We start from the raw sequence: 20555 nt of genomic DNA, 5'->3' as shown, positions 1-20555 counted from the left end.
CTACCTGGAGACGGTATCGGAAGTGGACAAAGTCAACTTGATGTCTCGCTGGTTAAGTGGACCGCCGCTCCAGCTTTGATTTTGGCCATTTGGCTGTCAGCTTTCTTCAACCAATGACTTGAAGTTCCCATTTCTGGACTTGTCAATCACGGTGAGCCGGCCTTGATGTACAGTCTGCTTTACGCTCTATTGTTTCTTCACTGTGTCTGTCTGCGTTTTAACCTTTGCTGCTGTAATCCTGAGAGTCCACCCGCTGCAGGACAAGAAGATTATTTATTTACCTTCTACTACTTTAAATAGATCATCATCTATGAGATGAACATCATGCTGTGTTGAAAAAGACATGAAACTGTGTGTTTACAATGTTTAGACAGAAGTCGAATCAATCTGACATAAAATCACATGCAATTGGTTCCTTTTTACAACCAAAGGATGCAGTGAAAAGTTTTTCATACGTCGTCTTTAAGAATAGAGAGTTACAGGATTCAGTGTGAAGCCGGATGGATCAACAACTGTTGCAATGCTTTACAATTTAGGTCAAGACCATTTCGATGAAACAAAGAGTCGCACACAGTGTGATGATCACACACACACACAAGCACGGGATTAGAGTAAGTAATCCCCCACAACACATCTGAGACAGTAATCCTAATAATTCAAACATATGTCGTATACATCTGTGCTCCGTGGCGGCTGCTGGACAAATGTTCTGGGTCAAATCCATAACATCCCATTGGTATCAAACACACATTTATAATATAATAATATTTATAATATTAAATATTTAAATATATATTAAATATATAAATAAATATAGTAAATATATTATATTTACAAAGCTGCACGTGAGATGTTGGAATATATATTTAACTGCAAAGTAGTAATGTGTTTTTGATACCTTGATTGTCGTGCATTAAACCAACCTGGTGTGTTAAATAGACTTCTATAACTTCTAAATGAAGACTGTTACGCTTGAAAATCCCAATTCATGGTACAAACTACGAAAAGCCAACGCCGGTTCACCCGCAGGCGTTAAAGGGCAACGTTAACGCCGATTCCCACCGGGGAACCGACGCGCGCTGCGTGTCTCCGGTCCGCGGGTTGCGCACCGAGCGCCTCCATTGTCCTGGTGCGCAGAGCAGCGGCGTCACTGTGACCCCAATACCTGCGCGGGAGGGGGGAGGAGGGGAGGAGGGGGGGGGGGGGGGCGGCACCGAAACCGAAACCGGACCGGACCGGACAGACAGCAGCAGCGGCGGCGGCGGCGGCATCGTTTTCTTTCTTCCTTTCATCTTCATCCGCAGCAACAGTTGCCACGATGTCCGACGTCCGATGAGGCGCGAGCACTGCGGCGCCGCTTTGATCTCGGCCGGGCGGGAAAAAACGTGTTGACCGCCGCGCCGCGTCCCGCCGGCGGCGACGATAACGAACGATGACGACGACGACGACGACGACGGTGGTCCAGCCGTCGCCCGGGACCGCGACGGGGGTGTAGCCCGCAGCTGCGTGTCACCCAGCGCCGCCACACGTTCGCCCCCCACCCCTCCCCCCCCACCCCCCGTGGGGTCTCGGCGGAGGGTGTTTACCCCGCGGGTGAGGCGAAGAGGGGGGAGAGAGGGGAGGGGAGGGGAGGCGGGGGCTCATGTTCCGCTCAGCCGCAACGCGGGCTGTCGCGTCTGCGGAGAGTCAGAGCTGACGAGCCCGCTGAGACGCGCGGACACGCAGACGGGCGGACAGACAGACAGACAGACAGACAGGAGCGAAGGGAGGGAGGGAGGGGGGGGGGGGCGAGACCGCCCGTCCAGGCGCGCTCCTGCTGCTCGCGCCCGCTCGGCCTCCCGCTTCGGATGGGGGGAAAGCAGAGCACGGCGGGGCGGCCCCGGGGTGCTTTTCCCGGCGTCTCCGCGGACGACAGCGCGGTGCCGCCCTCGGCCCACTTCGGCCACTACCGGCCCAGCGGCGCCATGGGCCTGCGCAGCCGCTCGGTGAGCTCCGTGGCCGGCATGGGCATCGAGCACGGCCCCGCCGTGCCCTTCGGCTTCTACACCGCGAGGGCGGCGGACCCGGATCGCGCCGGAGGGAGGTCAGGGGGCACGGCCGCCGCCCCGCACGGCAACGGCTACCAGGACGCCGGCGGCGGGGGGCACCACCACGCGGACGGGGTGCTCTACCTGGGGTCCCGGGGGTCGCTGGCTGACACCTTGCCCCTGCACATCGCGCCGCGCTGGTTCAGCGCGCACAGCGGTAAGGGCACGCGCACGCACGCACGCACACACACACACACCTTTTTATCCTTGTGGGGACACAGATGCTTTTACCCCCCCCTGTATCTGAGCCTCATCTACACCCACGTATCCGCAATGTCCTCACAAGGTGAAGGTGTTCTTCCTCAGACGGGTCCTCGAAAAGCCAAAACAGTGACGGCCGTGTAGGCAGGATTTGAGTGGCAGGTCCATTATCAGAGAGGACCTGATACTAAGCAAGAAACGTGCAACAGTGTCCCCCGTCCCCCCACCGGCAAACCGCCGCGCACCTTTGTTTACCTGCCGGCGGCGTGGGGACGGGGACGCCCACAGTGGAGCGGAACAAACAACATGTCCCTACCTCAGGCGGGTGGACCGCAAGGGACAGGTGTTGACGAGTCGGTCTATTAATTGAGAGAAATGTGTGCGACGTGTGTGTGTGTGTGTGTGTTGTTTGTGTGAGCTGTTGGGTTTGGTGGACCCTCGTTGTGCCAAATGACGCCGAGACGCCTGCTGCCAAATCTGGCTGAGTCAATTAGCTCAGTGATCAGGGAGGAGGGAGGGAGGAGAGACGGAGGAAGACGGCAAGGTGGGGGGGGAGGATGGAGAAAATGGTTGAGGTGTGTGTGTGTGTGTGTGTTTACACACCTTCACCTCCACGTACGCTCACACACAAACGCACACGTATGAAGGTGTCCAGGGACCCCCCCCCCCTTCAAATACATCCATGGCCACAGCTGGTTTTCCCTTCCAAGTGCACACATCACAAACACACACAGGCAGTTGTCTCTCTCTCACAGACACACACACACACAGACACGCACAGCAGGCTCAGGCGGGTCCCCAGGCCGTCATTACCAAAGACACGACTGGCGCACAGAAGGGAGAATAGCAAGTTGGACGTCAACATCTCTGCATCTCCATAGCGACCGTGATGTCATCATCTAATATAATGATGTCAACCCTTTGATGCCGTTAGAAGAGGTTTGTGGGTTGACTCCAAAAGGCCACAACAGCAGTAAATAAAGCATGTTTATTTATATTTAACAACTTTTATGAAGCGAAGATACGACCTGAAAGGGTCAAAGTTCCTCCACGAAAAACACCATTCAGCTCCATTCAAGTCCATTGTAGAGACTATTGGGTCAGGACCTCCAGACCACTCACTACTCCTCCAGGAATTAGGGGCCTCAAACAGGATTTAATAGCTAACAGACGCAATGCAGCTACAAAGGGAATGTAATATTTTGCTTAATAATCCTTTCCCTCTCAGTGTGGCGGGTCGGGTCATCGTGATCCGATGGCCCGACCTGAAATCCTCACCGGCCAGAACCGATCCCATATCACTTGGTGTGTTTTAATGAATTCCATGATTACGCCTTTGGTAGGAAGCAATAACAGGGGCGTGCATTAATATCACGTCACATCTTAAATCATCACATTTCATAACATCTTAACCGTTGCGTTTAACTCGTTTTATGTGGTCAGCCCGTCCAAGCCGCACGCGCCCGCACGCGCCGTGGCGTGTAACGTTAGCGCCTGGATGTAGAACTCAGTTGCGATCCGGCGGGACGTCCGGATGGCGCGGGGCACGCCTGGGACGTGATGGATGCATAGTAGTTTAGGGTGGGAATGGGGGCCGTTCTGATGCTGCCATTGAATGGTTTACACCAAAATGGTGTAAACTGTGTAATATTTGCTATTTTACTGTGTTATTTTAAGGAACGATACACAGACAATACAAAGCAACATGCAATATGTGTCTTATTCCTTAATTTCCAATTCATGAGAATATTTTTAGATAGTTATGGCCGCGAGGAGCACAGGTTTATTGTGGCAGGGTCTCCCAGTAAACACAGCGCCATGGGTTAGAAATGAGTCACTTGGGATAAAAGTGTCAGCTAAAATGACCCGTGGCGAACTGGCGTGCAGTGGCAGGTGGCGTGAATGTGGTCTTGAGTGCAATGTGGACAGTAGAGATACGGGACTTTACCAGAGGAATTGGAAGGTAGCAAGTGGCCCGCGGAGAAGTTCTGGTCCGTACTGGGAACCACCGATCTACAGAACCAGTACAAAGGGTTTGGACACATTTTCGGATTCAATTAAAGGAGAAAGTGTGTCCACACTTCTCACTGGTACTGTATGGGCCCATCAACCTAGAGTCAATAACACTGGTTCATCAAATACTAATCTATTAAACATGTCGGATCACTGGGAAAGAAATATTTGACCCAGTTTGACTCTGAGAATATGAGGCTCTGTCTGACAGCGAGCGAGTGCGTTATCAAATGATGACGCTGGACGCAGAGTTTCAAGTGTTTCACTAAAAGTTATATTGAAACGGATTTAGATTCATAATATATATATTTTTTGCTATTTTATTTTACACCAGCCATAATCATTTGGAGTTAATTAATGATGAAAATAAGCTTTGAATCGCTGGTTCACTGTTTCTCAAAGTTCACTTTACCGCCGTTCATTTCCTAAAAGTCGGTGTCCTTACTGTGGATAGCGCTAGTGGCTATTAGCACATAGCACAGTGTAGGCTAAAGAGTGATGATGGCAATAGTCTTCTGATGAAAATAAGGATTTTTTTTCTTTCTTCCTTTATTTTTATTGCTTCCTGTTTGATCTTTTGCTGAAGGCACCAGCATGTACGTTTTGGCTTTTGTCTCATTCTGGGAAACAGCAATGTTCTCCATTAGGGCTGCAACAACGAATCGATAAAATCGATTAAAATCGATTATTAAAAGCGTTGGCAACAAATTTCATTAGCGATTCGTTGTGTCGCGCGATTGTCACGTCGCTCAATGAGTTGCGGAGATGCGCGCGGAGCAAAAATAAAAACAAAGGCGCCGAGCCGCCGTAGAGGAAAGAGCAGCCGGCAGTTGTTGTGAGTCACGTGACGCAGGGAGAGACGTCTGTTCGACTGGTCGTCTAAGGTGTGCGAGCGTGGGGGGTCCCGGTCCACGTTGTCCCGTTTTGACGTGAGGGACGTAACAAGCCTCCTGTTTACTCGTCATCCAGCTGATCAAGCTAGCGTTAGCTCGCTAATAACAGCAGTAAAGCAGTTAGCAAGACACGTTTTTATTTACTCGCCTCTTTTGGACCATTCACTTTTCAATGTGTTGTCTGATATTTTGTGCTTTGTCCCATATCGGTTATTGCTGACAAATATATTTGTGTGTGTTGTACTTTTTAATGCTGTCATATACGGTAGTCAAGTGCGCTTGTGCATATATTGTGAGTTATACGGTAGTTGATGCCTGTAAAGGGAGACACATGGTGATCCATTAAATCAACTAAGAAGCCTCTAACGCATTTATTTACAAATGCCATTTTAAATTAATCTCATAGCACTTGGTTGTTTTTTAGCTGTATGCATTTCCTTAACTTGCACTACAATGATGGTAATAATTTAATGAATATGCTTCATGTGAACATGTGTTTGTGAGTGTAGTATAGAGAACTAGTTCTGACAAATTTGAGGTTCTGTTTTAGAATGAAGGGTTGGAAATTAAAGCTTTTTAATGCCGTTTAAAAAAAAATCCGATTAATCGATTAATCGAAGAATTAATCGACCGATTAATCGATTAGCAAAAGAATCGTTAGTTGCAGCCCTACTCTCCATCCCCTCCATGGACTGAGGACCAGGGTCACCTTTTGAGAGAGACGCCTCGGCAGACGAGATGTTCCAGTGTGGTTGCTGCATAAGTAGCCCGAGGAACTAGATCCATATTGGAGGATTCCGTTGCTCGTTGTTTACCTCCAAAAACCACATTGAGTGCCAGCGCAGTAAGCGGACCGAGGTAGTGATGTCACGGGGGCTGATATGTCCCCCTCACTTATCAACACCCTGCTTCCACTGTTGACAGAGTCCCCTCTCTGGCTCTGGTGATCCAAATAAGAGGATTCCTGATTTAATAAAACATGTTGACACACGGAAAAAGGTTTATCTTAATTGTTGCCTCACCCCAAAAGCAGTATTAAGCTTCTGGAAGCCGCGTCCATTAAGCCGCTTTATTAAAAGGAATGGCTGGAGGCACCTGGACCTCACCTGTTGGCTTGTGGACCACGGTTGAAGCCTCGAGTTTGTCATTTTGGTTTGATTTCTTTGTTTTTACGACCTGTCAATCAGAATGTAGGTCCGCCCTAAAGCGTAGCCTGGCTTATTCTACATTTTTACTCTAGAAGGGACCATCATTTACTAAATTAATGACTGAACATTAGAGGTGTAACGATTCATTTTAACAACGATTCGAATCGCGATTCACGGTTGCCGATTTGATTCATGGACGATCTGGGTTAATTTAGAACGATTCGATTTGATTCAGTGACTTGAAATCAATTCAGTAACTTTACTGGACAGTGCAGGCAAAGTTTCTGACATCCCTGTTGTTTCTTGTAAGGTTTAAATTAATTATGGATATTATAAACAAGCAAACAACAATTAATGGCAAATGTATTCACCTTTTATTTGAATCAAGTGCCATTTTCAATGTAAACATTACACAATAATTACACAATGTTTGGATCAATTCACAGAACCCTGGATTTTCAACCACACTGTCGGGTCGCATGTCTTAGAGATACAGATCAGGTACAGATAAACTTGTTACTGTGATGAGTTTGGTGCTGGCGAGGCCTGAGGCGTCTGCAGAGCTGAGTTACCTGCTGCTGCTGCAGCGGTGACGCTGCTGGAGGTCCTGACTGTCGCCGTTGTTCAATCCCACGGCGCCTTAGTAGACGGCCGGAAAGATTCGTCGTGTTTCCGTGGTTTTTTATTTGGCTTATACATATTCTACAAACAGCGACCGACTTATTTAGAACACCTCCGTGTTTGCAAAAGCCAAAATGTTTCCACGCGCTGGATCGACAAGTTGGTTTTAAAAATGTCTCGCTCGCAGTCGTCTCCAATCCAACGTTTCTCCAGACCGAGCTGCTCCTGACGGTGGACAGCAGGAACGAGAGCGGGACTCCGGCGGGACCACGGGAGGTGATTATGAGTTGACATCGGGAGGCTTGGTGCTCAAACACAGTCAAACTTCAAGGGCAGTGACTGTGGATCCCCGCATTGCCCGGTTGAACCAAACCTTTTCACCACGGCCTGAAGCTCTTTACTGAAGCATTAACTCGAGTGTGAAGTAGTCATTTTCTCATAGACTTCGGCTGACGGCGACCGGGGAGAATCCAGATTTGAGGCGCTTCCACCGTTGAGGATGCAGCAGCTGGTGTTTTCTTATCTCGTGTCCTGGGTTTTCTGCCCTCATCCTCTGATTAGTGGCGCTTGTTGGGGCTGTAAGCAGCCTGACGAGGAGCTTTGCAGACACTACGACAGACAAAACAACCTCCTCTGTGTGGGGAAAAGAGTGCTTTCCTTCTTTATTTTATTAGTATTAATTAGATTTTTATGGTCAAAGATAAGGAGGAGTTCCTGAGGCGATATACCTTGAAACTGTATTTAAGGTTTTATTAAATTGAATGTGGTTTGGATGAAAATGAATTAAATAATGGGATTTGCACCATTAACCCCTACGGACCCACAGTACCAGTCAAAGGTTCTCCTTGACTTGAATGAGAAAATTCGTGCAACTGGTATTGTATTTAATCACAATCAGGTCTGTTCTCATTTGCTGAGTTTGGCTCTACCATGACATCGTCTTATAGAGGACGGACACCGTGGTCACAGGACATCAAACGTCCGAGTGGGGCCTTGATCCCTGCAGCAAATACGTAGATGCATTTCTTAATTAGTTAAAAAAGATATATGTCAGCAAACACTGCAATATTGCAGCAGAGAATATGATTAAAACCCGGATTGGCCGTCTCATAATGATGAATTACCTCCAGAAGGGGACGGCCGGACCGCACACGGCGACATCCATCGAGAGGCAGCCGCTCTAAATCACACCGCTGCCCGGGGGAGCGATGCGGCTGCACGGAGAACTCGCCCCAGATCAAACCAACAGCAAACACCGGCCGCGTTTACAGCTCGCAACCAAATGCCTGCAGGAGAATAATTACGGAGTGGACGAACGGGGCCGGAGTTATTGTTTCCACTCGCCGGGCTTGTCTGTGTTAAGTGTCAATAGCTGCAGAGGACGGACGCACGTCTGCAGAAAAAGGAAAGGTGGTGGGTTGGGGGGGGGAGTCGGCTTTGACTGTGCAGTAGAAGAAGGATCACAACAGTCCGGGGGCAGACAGGGAGATGAATCACCCCGCCCGTCTACTCTGGTGCAGAAGTGAGGAGGAGGAGGAAAGAACAGAGGGGAGTAAGGGAGGAGGGACACAAAGTCGAAGGGGGAATTAACGTAAAATGCGCGAGGGAACAAAGGAGAGGACAAAAGGGGGAGAATACTGAGATTTAAATAAGAAAGAAAGAACGTCAGAGGAGTAACAGTCGGAGGTGTGCAGAGAAGCGCCGAGAAGAAGAAGCAGAGGACACGGATCACATGCAGGAGCAGACGAAGAACTTGCGTCCAATTCACTCTCCTATGGATTTGTGCTGCAGCTGTTGTCATTTCACAACTGCAGGTCAAAGCTTTTCACACAGACAAGCTCATGTTGTCCTCCCCGAGCCCCCCGGCCTCCGTAGAGTTTCTGTGCATCAGACAGAGACAGAACAAACCAGCCTGAATCCATTTCAATAGTGTCGATTAGCTACACGATTAAACGTGTGGATGTGGTGAACACGTCCACGCGGCCACAAAAACACCTTTCACTTTGGTAGTTAGACTCCATTTTGTCCCTGTATCGTCTCCTAGAACTACTAATAGTGATGGTACCTGCTTGACGTTTGCCAGTTTGACCTCAGTGATGTCCCGACAGCCGTGCTGTGTGCAAAGCACTCCCATGACATGCATGTGCTGTGGTCCTCAAACACGTGGCGCTTTTTAGGGGATGGAGTCGGGACGACGGGTCTTTTGGTCGGACCAGCACTAGCTGGGTCATGCTTTAGTTTTTTAAGTTAATATATGTTCCCGATATTGGGATATATGTTCAGAATCATAATTAGAATCAAAATGTCAATGAGGCTTCATCTCATGTAGACGTTAGCATGAGATGTGCATTCTATATTTATGTGACTGCCGTCTTCTCAACAATAATAATAGATGGTAAACATGCTGATATCCCTTACTGGTTTGGATTGAAATGACCGAGTGCTCAGGCAGGCCGAGACGTTAGTACTAATTATTCAGTGTTAATAGTCACACTGCTACAGCAACCAATTCCTTGAATGTCACTGACCTGCACACCTGTAAAGGGACAGTAAACATGACGTCGGCTGACCAGGCTGAATTCAAAGTAGTAAAGCACCCCCTGAAGTTGATCTGTTGTCTTGCTTTGTTTGGTTCCAAACCTCATCTAAAATTTAGCAGTTTTAATGGATCAAAGCCGGACTGCATCATTGAGGGCTTTACTGCCTTTCTATTGTGCCTAATTCTAAATATAGACTTAAAGGACAATTAGATTAGATCAGACCCAACTTTATTGTCATCGCACAGAGGACAGGTACCGAGACAACAAAATGCAGCTTTAGTGAAGAGTGTACATAAATAAATGTAGCGTGAAATATACACGCAGCAATACATATATAGGCAGCAGGGTTGTAAATATGAATGACACAAGGTAGTGCAAATATGGCATAACTGAAGTGCAGAATGTTCAGTTGCTGGAAGGTCGCGTGTCAGTGGGGGTGGTGTAAAGGGGGCGGAGATGAGCCTTCTTCGGTCTCCTCAGGAAGAAGAGGCGCTGCTGAGCCTTCTTGACCAGGGTTGAGGTGTTGAGGGTCCAAGAGAGGTCCTCGGAGACGTGGACACCCAGGAACTAGCAATGCGCTCCACCCCCGTCCCGTTGATGCAGATATGGGGGGTGTGTGCGCCACCTCTGGTTTTCCTGAAGTCCACAATGATCTCCTTGGTCTTCTTGGTGTTCAGTGCCAGGTTGTTGTTGGCGCCACACAGCCAAGTGGTGGACCTCGTTCCTGCAGGCCGACTCATCGTTGTTGCTGATGAGGCCGATCACCGTTGTGTCGTCTATGTACAGTGCTGCAGTCCTAGTTGATTAGAATTTTAGTGATTAGAACCAAAAGCCTGTTTAACAAGGCGGGGTTGGGTTTACTTCCAACATAATTTGATGCCTAAAATATCCCCCAGTTTGCAGTAAGTGACTCTTAAAATGTTTTGGGGTAAGACATCCTGCCCACCTGACTCAATGATGTCATTACCTCAAGTCAGGTCGTGCTTGTACTCGCTTGTTTGTGGGCTGATGTTCTGAAGCCCTGCATTCCTGATTCGGCCGTCGACATGTTGGTTTTTGGCAACCTAACCCAAGTGAGACGACATAACGCCAAACAGGACAGTTCTTGGCGACCAAAATGTTACAATTAACTCCAAGCACTGAAAACACACCGTGGCTTTAAGTTTTAAATTAAACGAAAATACAGACACTGCTTTTATAGCAACCTGTCAATCACAGTGGCCCCGCCCTAAGGCATTCCCTGCTTTATGGTCTATTTGATTCTAAATGAATATCATGCTGTATTAAATAAGATTTGAAAACGGCATACTGAGGGAATATATCATGAGAGAAGTAGACTCATTTTGATCATAGACTTCTATACAAAGTTTGGGGGGTTTTAAGAAAGAAGCTACAGCCTGAAAGCTTCAAAGAACTGCTACCATGACTAAATGTCTTCTTCGTCTTGATGTTAAACCAAGAAACCAAAATGATCCTTTAAGAGTCTATAGAGAGTTTTGCTCAGTGTTTTCATTATTTGGGATATTTGTCTTTTAGTGCCGTTGTGTTACATGGATCTGTCATATCCTTGCTCCACCTTTAACTGTACCACGTTCCTTTTGTCACCCCATTTCGCTCACATAGCAGAAGGAGCTGCGTTCAGAGCTCCTCGTATAAAGCGGTACATACACAGGCAGTCACCGTAGACAATAAGAGGATGAGACAGCAGTATTTGTCGTATCCTTTCCCCCTCGAACACAGACACCCTCCACCTCGCAGAGTCTCTCTGTGCCAGTCAGACAGGAGGAAATTGTGAGTGTCGGCAGCCTACCACTGACGTGACCATACACGGCAGCCCTGGAAACCGTTGCCTTGATTACATCACAACTTGCATCTAACGCAACCGCTTCTGACTAACTCTCCTTACCTTACCAGAAAGACCAGCAGTTTCCATGGGAACAGGAAAAGATGAAGAGAAAATTAGACAGATGGAAATGGAGGAGAAGATGGAGGCGGGGATGTCTATTGTTTTTTTGTGTCTCGCTGAAAAGTATTGTGACATTATAGATGGAGGTGAGGCAGAGAAATGCTTAATTATACCGAGAAGAAGGAAGGACAGGAGCCACAGCTTAGAGACAGTATGGCCTGTGCTTTGGTGCTGCACGATCCAGCGTCACCTGGTGTTTTTCTGCTCTTGAGATGGTCCCTGGATGCTCCATTAACCCCTCAAAGACCATCTCTTGAGAGCACAGTGGGCTTGACGGAAATCAGTAAACAAAACGGTGAACGTGACTCGGTCGGAACACCGATCAGTCGTTGAGTAAAGGTGAGCTGTTACACCAGCAATTCTCCAACTAACTAATTATTTTCAGTCACAATTTGTCTTTGATTATATTAGCTATTAATTCACCAAGTCATCAAGAAAAGTAGAAGAAGACAAAATGGCAATTACCTGGAATCCAAGGTGAGCACCTTGGATTGTTTTAGCAACATTTAACAAATATTCTAACTAATTGTCAGACAAATACCACTCATGTGTGCATGCTAAAGATGTACGTGAAACCTGCAGATAATTTGCTCAGCCTGAGATCAGGGGAACTTCCGAAGCTCACTAATTCCTACATAATACGCAGAATACAGAGCGCTAACAACTATCGCCCGTCGCGATACGCAATATATTGACTTATCGCACAGTATATGAAAATTAGTACGATTGTGTTGTCATTTTACATAATAATGAACGTCACGAAGTTAGTCGATATTTTAGTCACTTCCCTCTGATGTTCTCTGTTCTTTGAAAGAGCGTACTTGTATTACTATGCTATTATATCGTCAGTATGTTATCAGTGGTATAAAATGGTCTGAAAATAGTATCGCATATTGCAATAAATGTATATGAACAAAAATTTGATATAACAACACAGCTATTTGACGTAAAAGGGGAGTAAAGGCTGGCTTGTAGGGATGTGAGTGAAAACGTTACTTTAAAATATCTAAAAAGTTACGTAAATCATCTTTCCACAATACTGCAAACAGCACAGCTACGTGCTATTCAACGCAGATAACAAATGTCCCTGTTTGCAATATTGTGACCAACAATTTTGTGTTGAAATCTGCAGGATGTGAAGTCAGCACAGTCATGCTAAGTCAGCTACCAGCTAACGCTAACCGACGTTAGCTGGTAGCTGACGTAGGCAGCACAGTCATGCTAAGTCAGCTACCAGCTAACGCTAACCGACGTTAGCTGGTTGCTGACGTAGGCAGCACAGTCATGCTAAGTCAGCTACCAGCTAACGCTAACCGACGTTAGCTGGTAGCTGACGTAGGCAGCACAGTCATGCTTTGGCTAAATACCGGAGCGAACATGACTCTTCAGAAGAATACAAAAGACGAGCTACTGTATTGCTCAGGGCGAATGCAATATATGGAATGTGTGTAGCTTGGAGCTATCAATAAATACGCATTTATCAATTTACCAATAATAAAAGTTGACACCTTCTGAATGCTAATTTCGTCCAGCCAAACCAAAAGACATCCCATTATATGATTTGTCAAAAACAAAAAAAAACTGCATTTTGTTTGGTTTGGTTTTGTGGGCAATTTGTTTCAAAATGTATTTCAATGATTGAATAATTATCACAATTACTGTAATTAACTCATCACGATAACAACAGTTCTCTGTGGGAATTATCCTTTGCAGCAGGCGTTTGGTTGTAGGGAATCACTAATTGCTTATGTAGAAGAGGCAAAACAAGCAGCACCAAACGGAACCATCTGACGTTGCGTGATGGGTGTTCTTCTGTTCCTCCCTGTTCGATGCATTATAGTCTGTCCTAAGCACATTCTGGTTCAATACTAAACTGTCGCTGCTGCGTTCATCTTTAGAGAGACTTTTTTGCTCTGCCGTGACGACATCTTGGCGGTGACCATGGCAACAGTTGCCTTGCCCACCGTCTGCCCCGGCGACCGCCGGAACCCCCCTCGTAATTGGCCGGCACACAGCAATCGCAGTGCCTATTACGGTGTTGACACGCCTGATGCAACCTTTGATACCCCTTATACCTTTTACAACGTGGCTTTCAGAGACCATTTTAAATGAGGTCCATAGTGTCCGTCTTTTCCTCTTTTTCCAACTCAGTTTCCGTTTTTGCTGACCTCATGTTCTGCCGATTTTGACCTTCACATACAGGCATTTGTATGCAAAAGTCATCCAGGAAGGAAATACTAAGGCTGAGGGGCAATTTCGTCTTTAGTTGTGTCACAGCGTGCAAGCGGGGCATGTGCGCGTCTGGAACAACAGCAGCGTCGGCCGGCTACGTAGTTGTCACAGCAACAACAATTTTCTGCTCGCAGTGTCTCCGTCACATCATTCTGCCCTCGTATGTGTGCAGAATGAGTATACGCCTGCTTTGTGTATGCACCGCGCTGAGCTAACAAGGAGGGAAGATGGGGGGAGTGTGTGAATGCGTGTACGTGTGTGTTAGTGTGTGTGTGGCGGAGAGAGACGGAGGAATAAATTGCAGTGCTGACCTATATTCTCAAAATCTCGCATCCAGTTCAGCGGCACAGATGTTTCCCCCGATCCCTGTGTTCGGCCGTGAAATCCAGCCGCAACATGCAGCCGACTGTACGAACGCCGGCCGCACTGACTGCCCGGCCTTGTGTGACCCCGTGTGGCCCCCCCCCCCCCCCGTATGCCATGTATCAGCGGCATGTTTGTGTGGGAGGGGGGATTTATTTCTCCGCGAAAATAAGCAGTTCGCCGACCCCCATGTAAAGTGCGTGTGCGTCTACGTAACCGTGTCAACAAAGAATCCGTGGGGGGAAAGTGCCTGTTTTCCATCCCTCCAAATCCTCCACGCGATGATGCGGGCGCAGACCGAGTGGGAGCGAGGAGTTATTTCCGGCCAGCGACCCTCAATCGCTCAATCGCTATACCCGAGAGGACTGGGAGAATTCGTCGCGCTCTTCCCACGGCTGACTAATTACAAGGGGGACCTACAGCATATACAGGTTGGCCAAAGTAGTGGAGTCTGGATCTGTCTAGTGGTCTGTTTACAGGGACGTATGGATCTACTTAGGGTACCAGGCAAGCCGATTCAGATATCTGTTGTCTTCTATTTACGTAATTCCTTTGACTTCTATTGTATTGGAGTAAAGAGATGAAAAAAGGGAGAGATGGACGGAGGTTTGACTTACAAAAAAGTGTCCTCGTCTACGGGGTAAAATGCCAGTTGTAAAAGTTAAGCACTGAGAGGTTTAAATAAAAAATAAAAGGGTCGGAATTTGAAATTATTTTAAGTAGCTCTTCGTGGGTCGGTTATCATTAGCCCCTGAATTATCTGAATAGAACCTCCATGTTCCTCCAGAAAATGATACTAGGTGTGTTGAGGAACCGGAAGCGATACTTACAAGCTGTAAAACCCTCTATGGTTCAAATATTTAGGACAACCGTAACTGTCAGATGTGGCTTGAAATAAAAACATATCATGTAGCTAAAAGAATTATGCGAATTGAATGTGACCTTGATTTTGCTCCGGTTGACAGAACCTTAAGAGTGAGTCGTGTCATTAGATTACTGTCCTGTAGAAACATGGTGCCTTTGTATCGTATCACGATTTCTATTTGCAGTACACTAAAAAGTACCGGCGTGCGGCAGCTGAACATTGACTTATGGAAACAAAAACATGCAGGCATCCACCCGGTGAGTCAAAGAGGTGGAGACAGAGGAAGTAATGGAATTACTTGTAACCCCAGTTAGGTGAGTGAACTGTCAGACTGCAGATCACATGCAGCATCTTCAGTTCACCCAACATGATCCAAGACTGATGCATGTGTCTGTTTCAGAGGATTGAACTACGGCTGTTATTATGTCAAATTTTTGTTGTGCAATTATTGCACAAACATTTATTGCGATATTTGATATTATTGCAATTTTCAGACCATTTTATGCCACTGATAACATAATGACAATATAGTAGCATAGTAATTAAAGTACGAGGCAGCGCAATCAACTTAAATGTTGGTGACGTTTAGATGTAAAAAGAATAGCACCAAAATTCAGAGAGTGTGCAATACGTCATTTTACCGCATATTGCGACAGGCCTACAGTTGGCCAAAAGTTCTCCCGTATGGTCTCTCAACATCACCAACTAGAAACTTAATTTGCTAAGGCACTACAATGATGGTAATAATTTAATGAATAAGCTTCAAGTAAACATGGGGGTGCGTTTGTGAGTGAGAGTTTGAGTGTAGTAGGCTATGGAGAACAAGTTCAAACAAGTTTGTTTAATACAAATCCTGTTACATTTTCTGATTTGTATTTTTCCTTATTGTTTTTATAAATTATGTTAAAGGAGCAACCTGTACTTTCTGAAGTATTTTTGCAATGTGAATTTGCTTTTCTGTTTTAGAATAAAGGGTTGGAAATTAAAGCTTTTTAATGCTGTTTTTTTTATCCGATTCATCGATTAATCGAAGAAATAATCGACCAATTAATCGATTATCAAAATAATCGTTAGTTGCAGCCCTACTAAATTGTTCGATTGACAAATCTAAATACTTGGCAATTTAAATACTTGCAGTGTAAAACGTGTGTACAATGTCATTTAATAATCAATTTCAGAAAGGTGCACGTGCCTCCTGGTTATTAAATTCATAATTTCAGTTTTATTAAATTGCAGTCCAACCTCGGCGGCCTATGTGGTCTGAGAATCTGATTCAGGACCAGCAATGAACTGATTCAACTCGTCCGCTTTAGAGTATTTGTCGAAATGAACAATTGATTTGTGAATTGAGTGTTGCTCGGGCTGCTGGGAGATTCGTGGGTCGCTCATGAGGCCGTATTGGATTGTTATCGAGTTCTTCTCCTCTCTGTTCAAACAGCCAATGCGATTAAGCGTTTGCCGTGGTGGACAGCGATCAAACCTGCTGGTCAGAACGAAAGACTGCAAATGCTGTATCGATGAAGCACTGATGTTTTATTGAAGGGGCGTGTTGATAAAGAGGCAGAAAGGTGGGAGAAGAGGCCTGTTGATCTGACTGATGGGTTTAATGATCAAAGGCCTGCTAAAGCACTGGGTTGTAAAGTCATTTGGTGTTTGTGTTGGGATAAGAGCTAAATTGTCTTAGGGGGGCAGTCCACTGCAGGAAGTAGTTACTTTGAGGCTGCAGGATGCGCTCATGACCTTGTGGTTGGCTGACTGTTAGTTGAGGAAGCGCTTGATTTGATATGTATCAGAGCATGCATTTCAAACGTCAATATCGCTGACGATCATGCTCATTTAATCGGGGCAGCCAGAATCGTGATCACAATTAAAATTGGATTGATTGTGCGGCCCTAGACATTAAGAGAAAAATTACATGCTTTTTTAACATTAAATCGTGTAAAAAAATATGAATGTGGTTCTCAAAATGAGCAGGATATGGCTCAATTTTAATGTAGCAAACGAACCTATAATTCATCAAACCTCACTGCCAAATGTAAAGGGACACATCTTAGCTGGAGTTTCATACAGTACCACAGACCTGATGTAACCCTAGACAGCCACACACACTACGGGAACCCCGTGTATAAGAAAGCATTACGACAATATGCAGACTGACAGCTATCTGCTTAGCACGCTTACATTTTAACAGAAAACATTAGGACACCAAGCATAACCCAAATTTGATCGACCCTGTAAGGTTATAATCAGGTAGTATATTTGTCATATCGGTTCCTGTTTAAGAAACTTTCTGGATATCTGGCATTTCACAAGTGTTGTCTGGCTGCCTTGCAATGGATTTCCCACTTGACAAAAGACGTAAAGATCTGTTACATACTTCAGTGAGCTTGTTTTAATAGTAGTAGAGTAGCATCTTAAATGTGCTGGCTGGCCCTTTACTTACTTGACTGAGGTTGTACTGTAACGTAAGACGTAACTTGTCAAGCAAAATCCGGTAAAAGCATGTTGTCAACGTTTTCCAGCCAGCTGTGGCTTTTCTTTATACTGTCCGCTCATAGTCAAAATTTAAAAAGCACTGCTAGCTTTTTTTGCTAAATGTTTGATTTAGAATGTTGATTTAGTGTGATATGCTTTGTCTTTGTGCAACTGTTGCTGTTGTACATAGACACATACACGTATTCTTACCAACTATGTTGAATAATTCACTAGGGCTGCAACAATAAATCAATTATTCAAGTCAACAAGAATCGATTATTCAAAGTGTTGACAACAAATTTCATTATTGATTGGTTGAACCGGGTGATCATTACGCCACCCCATGCGTCGCAGAGAAGCGCGGACGTGGAGGAAAGAGCAGCGGCAGCGGTTGTGCGTCACGTGGCGCAGGAAGTCGTCCAAGGTGTGCGAGCTTTTCACACTAAATAAACTAATAAAGTGTGTCAATGGCAGAACGTGCAAAACCAGTGAGGAACGTATCGAGCTGTTTACTCGTCATTCAGCTGAACGAGCTAGCGTCAGCTCGCTAATAACAGCAGCGAAGCAGTTAGCAAGACTAAAGACCCATTTTCTATTCTCTCGCCTTTTTTGGACCATTCATTTTTTTATTTGTTGTCATGTACACAATCTGTGCTTTGTCCCACATCAGTCATTGTTGACAACTATACGTGTGTGTGTCATAATGTCATTTTAAAGTCATTTCACACGTTGTCATCTTAATCTGTGTTTAAATGTACTTAACTTGCACTAGAATGATGGCAATAATATAATGAATAAGCAAGTGAACATGGGTGTGTGTGTCTGTGTGTGTGTGTGTGTGTCTGAGTGTGTGAGAACAAGTTCTGACGTTCAATCAAATCCAAATTTCAATCAAATTTTCTGATTTGTAATCTTTATTTTATTAAGTTATTATCTTATCATTATGTTCAATGTTCATTATGTTGCTTTTCTTAATGCTGTTTCTTTTTTTTATCCGATTAATCGCAAAAATAATCGACGGATTAATCGATTGTCAAAATAATCGTTAGTTGCAGCCCTATAATTCACCCTTCAATAAAACCCTCGCCAAATGTTCTACGAATATTTTCATTGATTGTATCAGCGCTTTTTTCATTCTAACTTTTCCTGCCAGACCTGTGTGTGTGTGTGTGTGTGTGTGTGTGTGTGTGTGTGTGTATATGAGAGGATTTGACCGCAGAGAGAAGTTAGAATTGCTGTGAGGTTCTTATTAGTCTGTGTCGTGAATAACTTTATCCTCGTAAACGCACGTCCTAACATATTTAATGGTGAATCAGCACACACACACACTTTTTGGCATCACTACCGGCTTTGGTCGTGAATTTTAAAGAGACTATTTGGTCTCCCGTGTGATGATGATTCTTTGTCCTACCTCATCCTCCGTCGTTCATAAACACACACACACACACACACAAGGGCAAAGAAGGGGAGAGGCACCTGTGGCATTTGTGATTAACAGCCATTTTATGCAGCAGACAGAAGTGTTTTGTCAGCACTGCAGCGATTATTGTCTTCTGAATTTACCCGGCGAAGGCGTTTCTACTCAATTTCTAACCGATTTCAATAAAAATCCTCATAAGAAAGCGCAAAAACGTTTTGTGCATGCAACGTTTTATTAAAAATTGGCATATTTATGCAGCTTTTGTACATGTGACTAGTTACAGACATGAACAATTTATAGAACAATACAATGAAATGCGATGTTAACTACAGAAACAGCTAATAACAGCGAAAGTGACCCCTGAGTTGGCTTCCATTATGTGAGGGAAGCCAACTCATTGGATAGTGGTGGACCACAATCTGATTCACAAAATGATATAATCGTAATATTCCAGACCCCTGTGTGTCCTGCAGATTAAAACAAATACAAGGGTTCTTCATCGTCTACAACGCACGCACGCACAAAAAGTGCCGGTCTGAGCAAACATCTTACACGTAAAGCTGCGCGTTCTTTCCGTAGCTCTTCATGGGTGCATGTTGGGGAGCTGCTGGTCTCAGGCCGGGCCCAAGCTGCCAGGGGTTGATGCATCCGTCAGAGATTGAGCTGAGTGACCTCGCCTGGCAAGTGTGTGTGTGTGTGTGTGTGTGTCTGTGCAGTGATTGACGTGAATAAATCTCCATGGGATTGTTTTATAGCATTCAGCTCAGTGTGTGACAGCTCTGTCTATTCAGCCTCTCCCTGCTGTTATTGCATAGTCACGGAAGGCGTGTGTGTGTGTGTGTGTGTGTGTGTGTGTGTGTGTGTGTGTGCATGCGTATGTGCGTTGCCTGTGTGCTCTCAGGTGTGTGTGCAGTTCTTCTCCCGAATCTTGAGCATCTAACCAGAAATTTAGAGCAAAGGAAACATCCATCATTTCAAATTAAACGATCCAAACCACTCGCAACAATACTGTTTTTGTTGATGCTTCTGAATCAACAATAAGTGACTTATGGGGCTGTCACGATATCAAATTTTTGTTGTGCGATTATTGCACCAGCATTTATTGCGATATTCGATATTATTGCGATTTTAAGACCATTTTACGCCATTGATAACATAATGACGCTATAATAATAATAGTAATAAAAGTACGCTATTTCAAAGAACAAAGAACGTATTATTTGTCAGAATAGTTAGACATTAGAATCAGAATGTGAAAAAATATATCCTATATAAATAAAACCCCAATAATAAGTGAAAGGGACACGGAGCTGTGAATATCACAGCACTAAAATTCAGAGAGCGTGCGATACGTCATTTTACCGCAATGTTGCGACAGGCCTACAGTTGGATAAAAGGTCTCCCGTGTGGTCTCTCAACATCACCAGCTAGAAACTTAAATTGCTAAATATGATCAAACAAAACAATGTGTGTTGATTATGATGATGATGAGGAGGTAAGAAAAGGACAGACGGAGTCAACTTAATAGAGCTTGCCGATCGTTCAAGTGCACACCGCCAATTCTACAGAAACCCAATCCACCGCGTTGTGCGTTGTAATTCGCTCAAACACACACACACACACACGCATCCACACGTTCACTTAGGCATCGCTCTAATTCATTTATGATCCAGTCCTTTGAATTATTTTTGTCTCTATCTGACCTTAAACACTCCTTCAATATGAAGAGTC

General features: G+C 45.3%; 1 protein-coding gene across 1 annotated transcript in view; it reads left to right on the top strand.

Moving 5' to 3' along the window:
* Positions 1 to 1241: 1241 nt before the first annotated feature.
* The window catches only part of LOC120809151 (E3 ubiquitin-protein ligase znrf1), a 35112-nt gene continuing 15798 nt past the window's right edge, over positions 1242 to 20555 (top strand). The window contains exon 1 of the mRNA XM_078097162.1: positions 1242 to 2244. Coding sequence (XP_077953288.1) covers positions 1848 to 2244 — 397 coding nt within the window. The 5' untranslated portion in view covers positions 1242 to 1847. The remainder of the gene's footprint in view (positions 2245 to 20555) is intronic.

The sequence above is a fragment of the Gasterosteus aculeatus genome, chromosome Y (genome assembly GCF_964276395.1).
Source record: "Gasterosteus aculeatus chromosome Y, fGasAcu3.hap1.1, whole genome shotgun sequence".
Classification (NCBI taxonomy): Eukaryota; Metazoa; Chordata; class Actinopteri; order Perciformes; family Gasterosteidae; genus Gasterosteus; species Gasterosteus aculeatus.
This window is presented reverse-complemented; position numbering and strand designations above follow the sequence as displayed.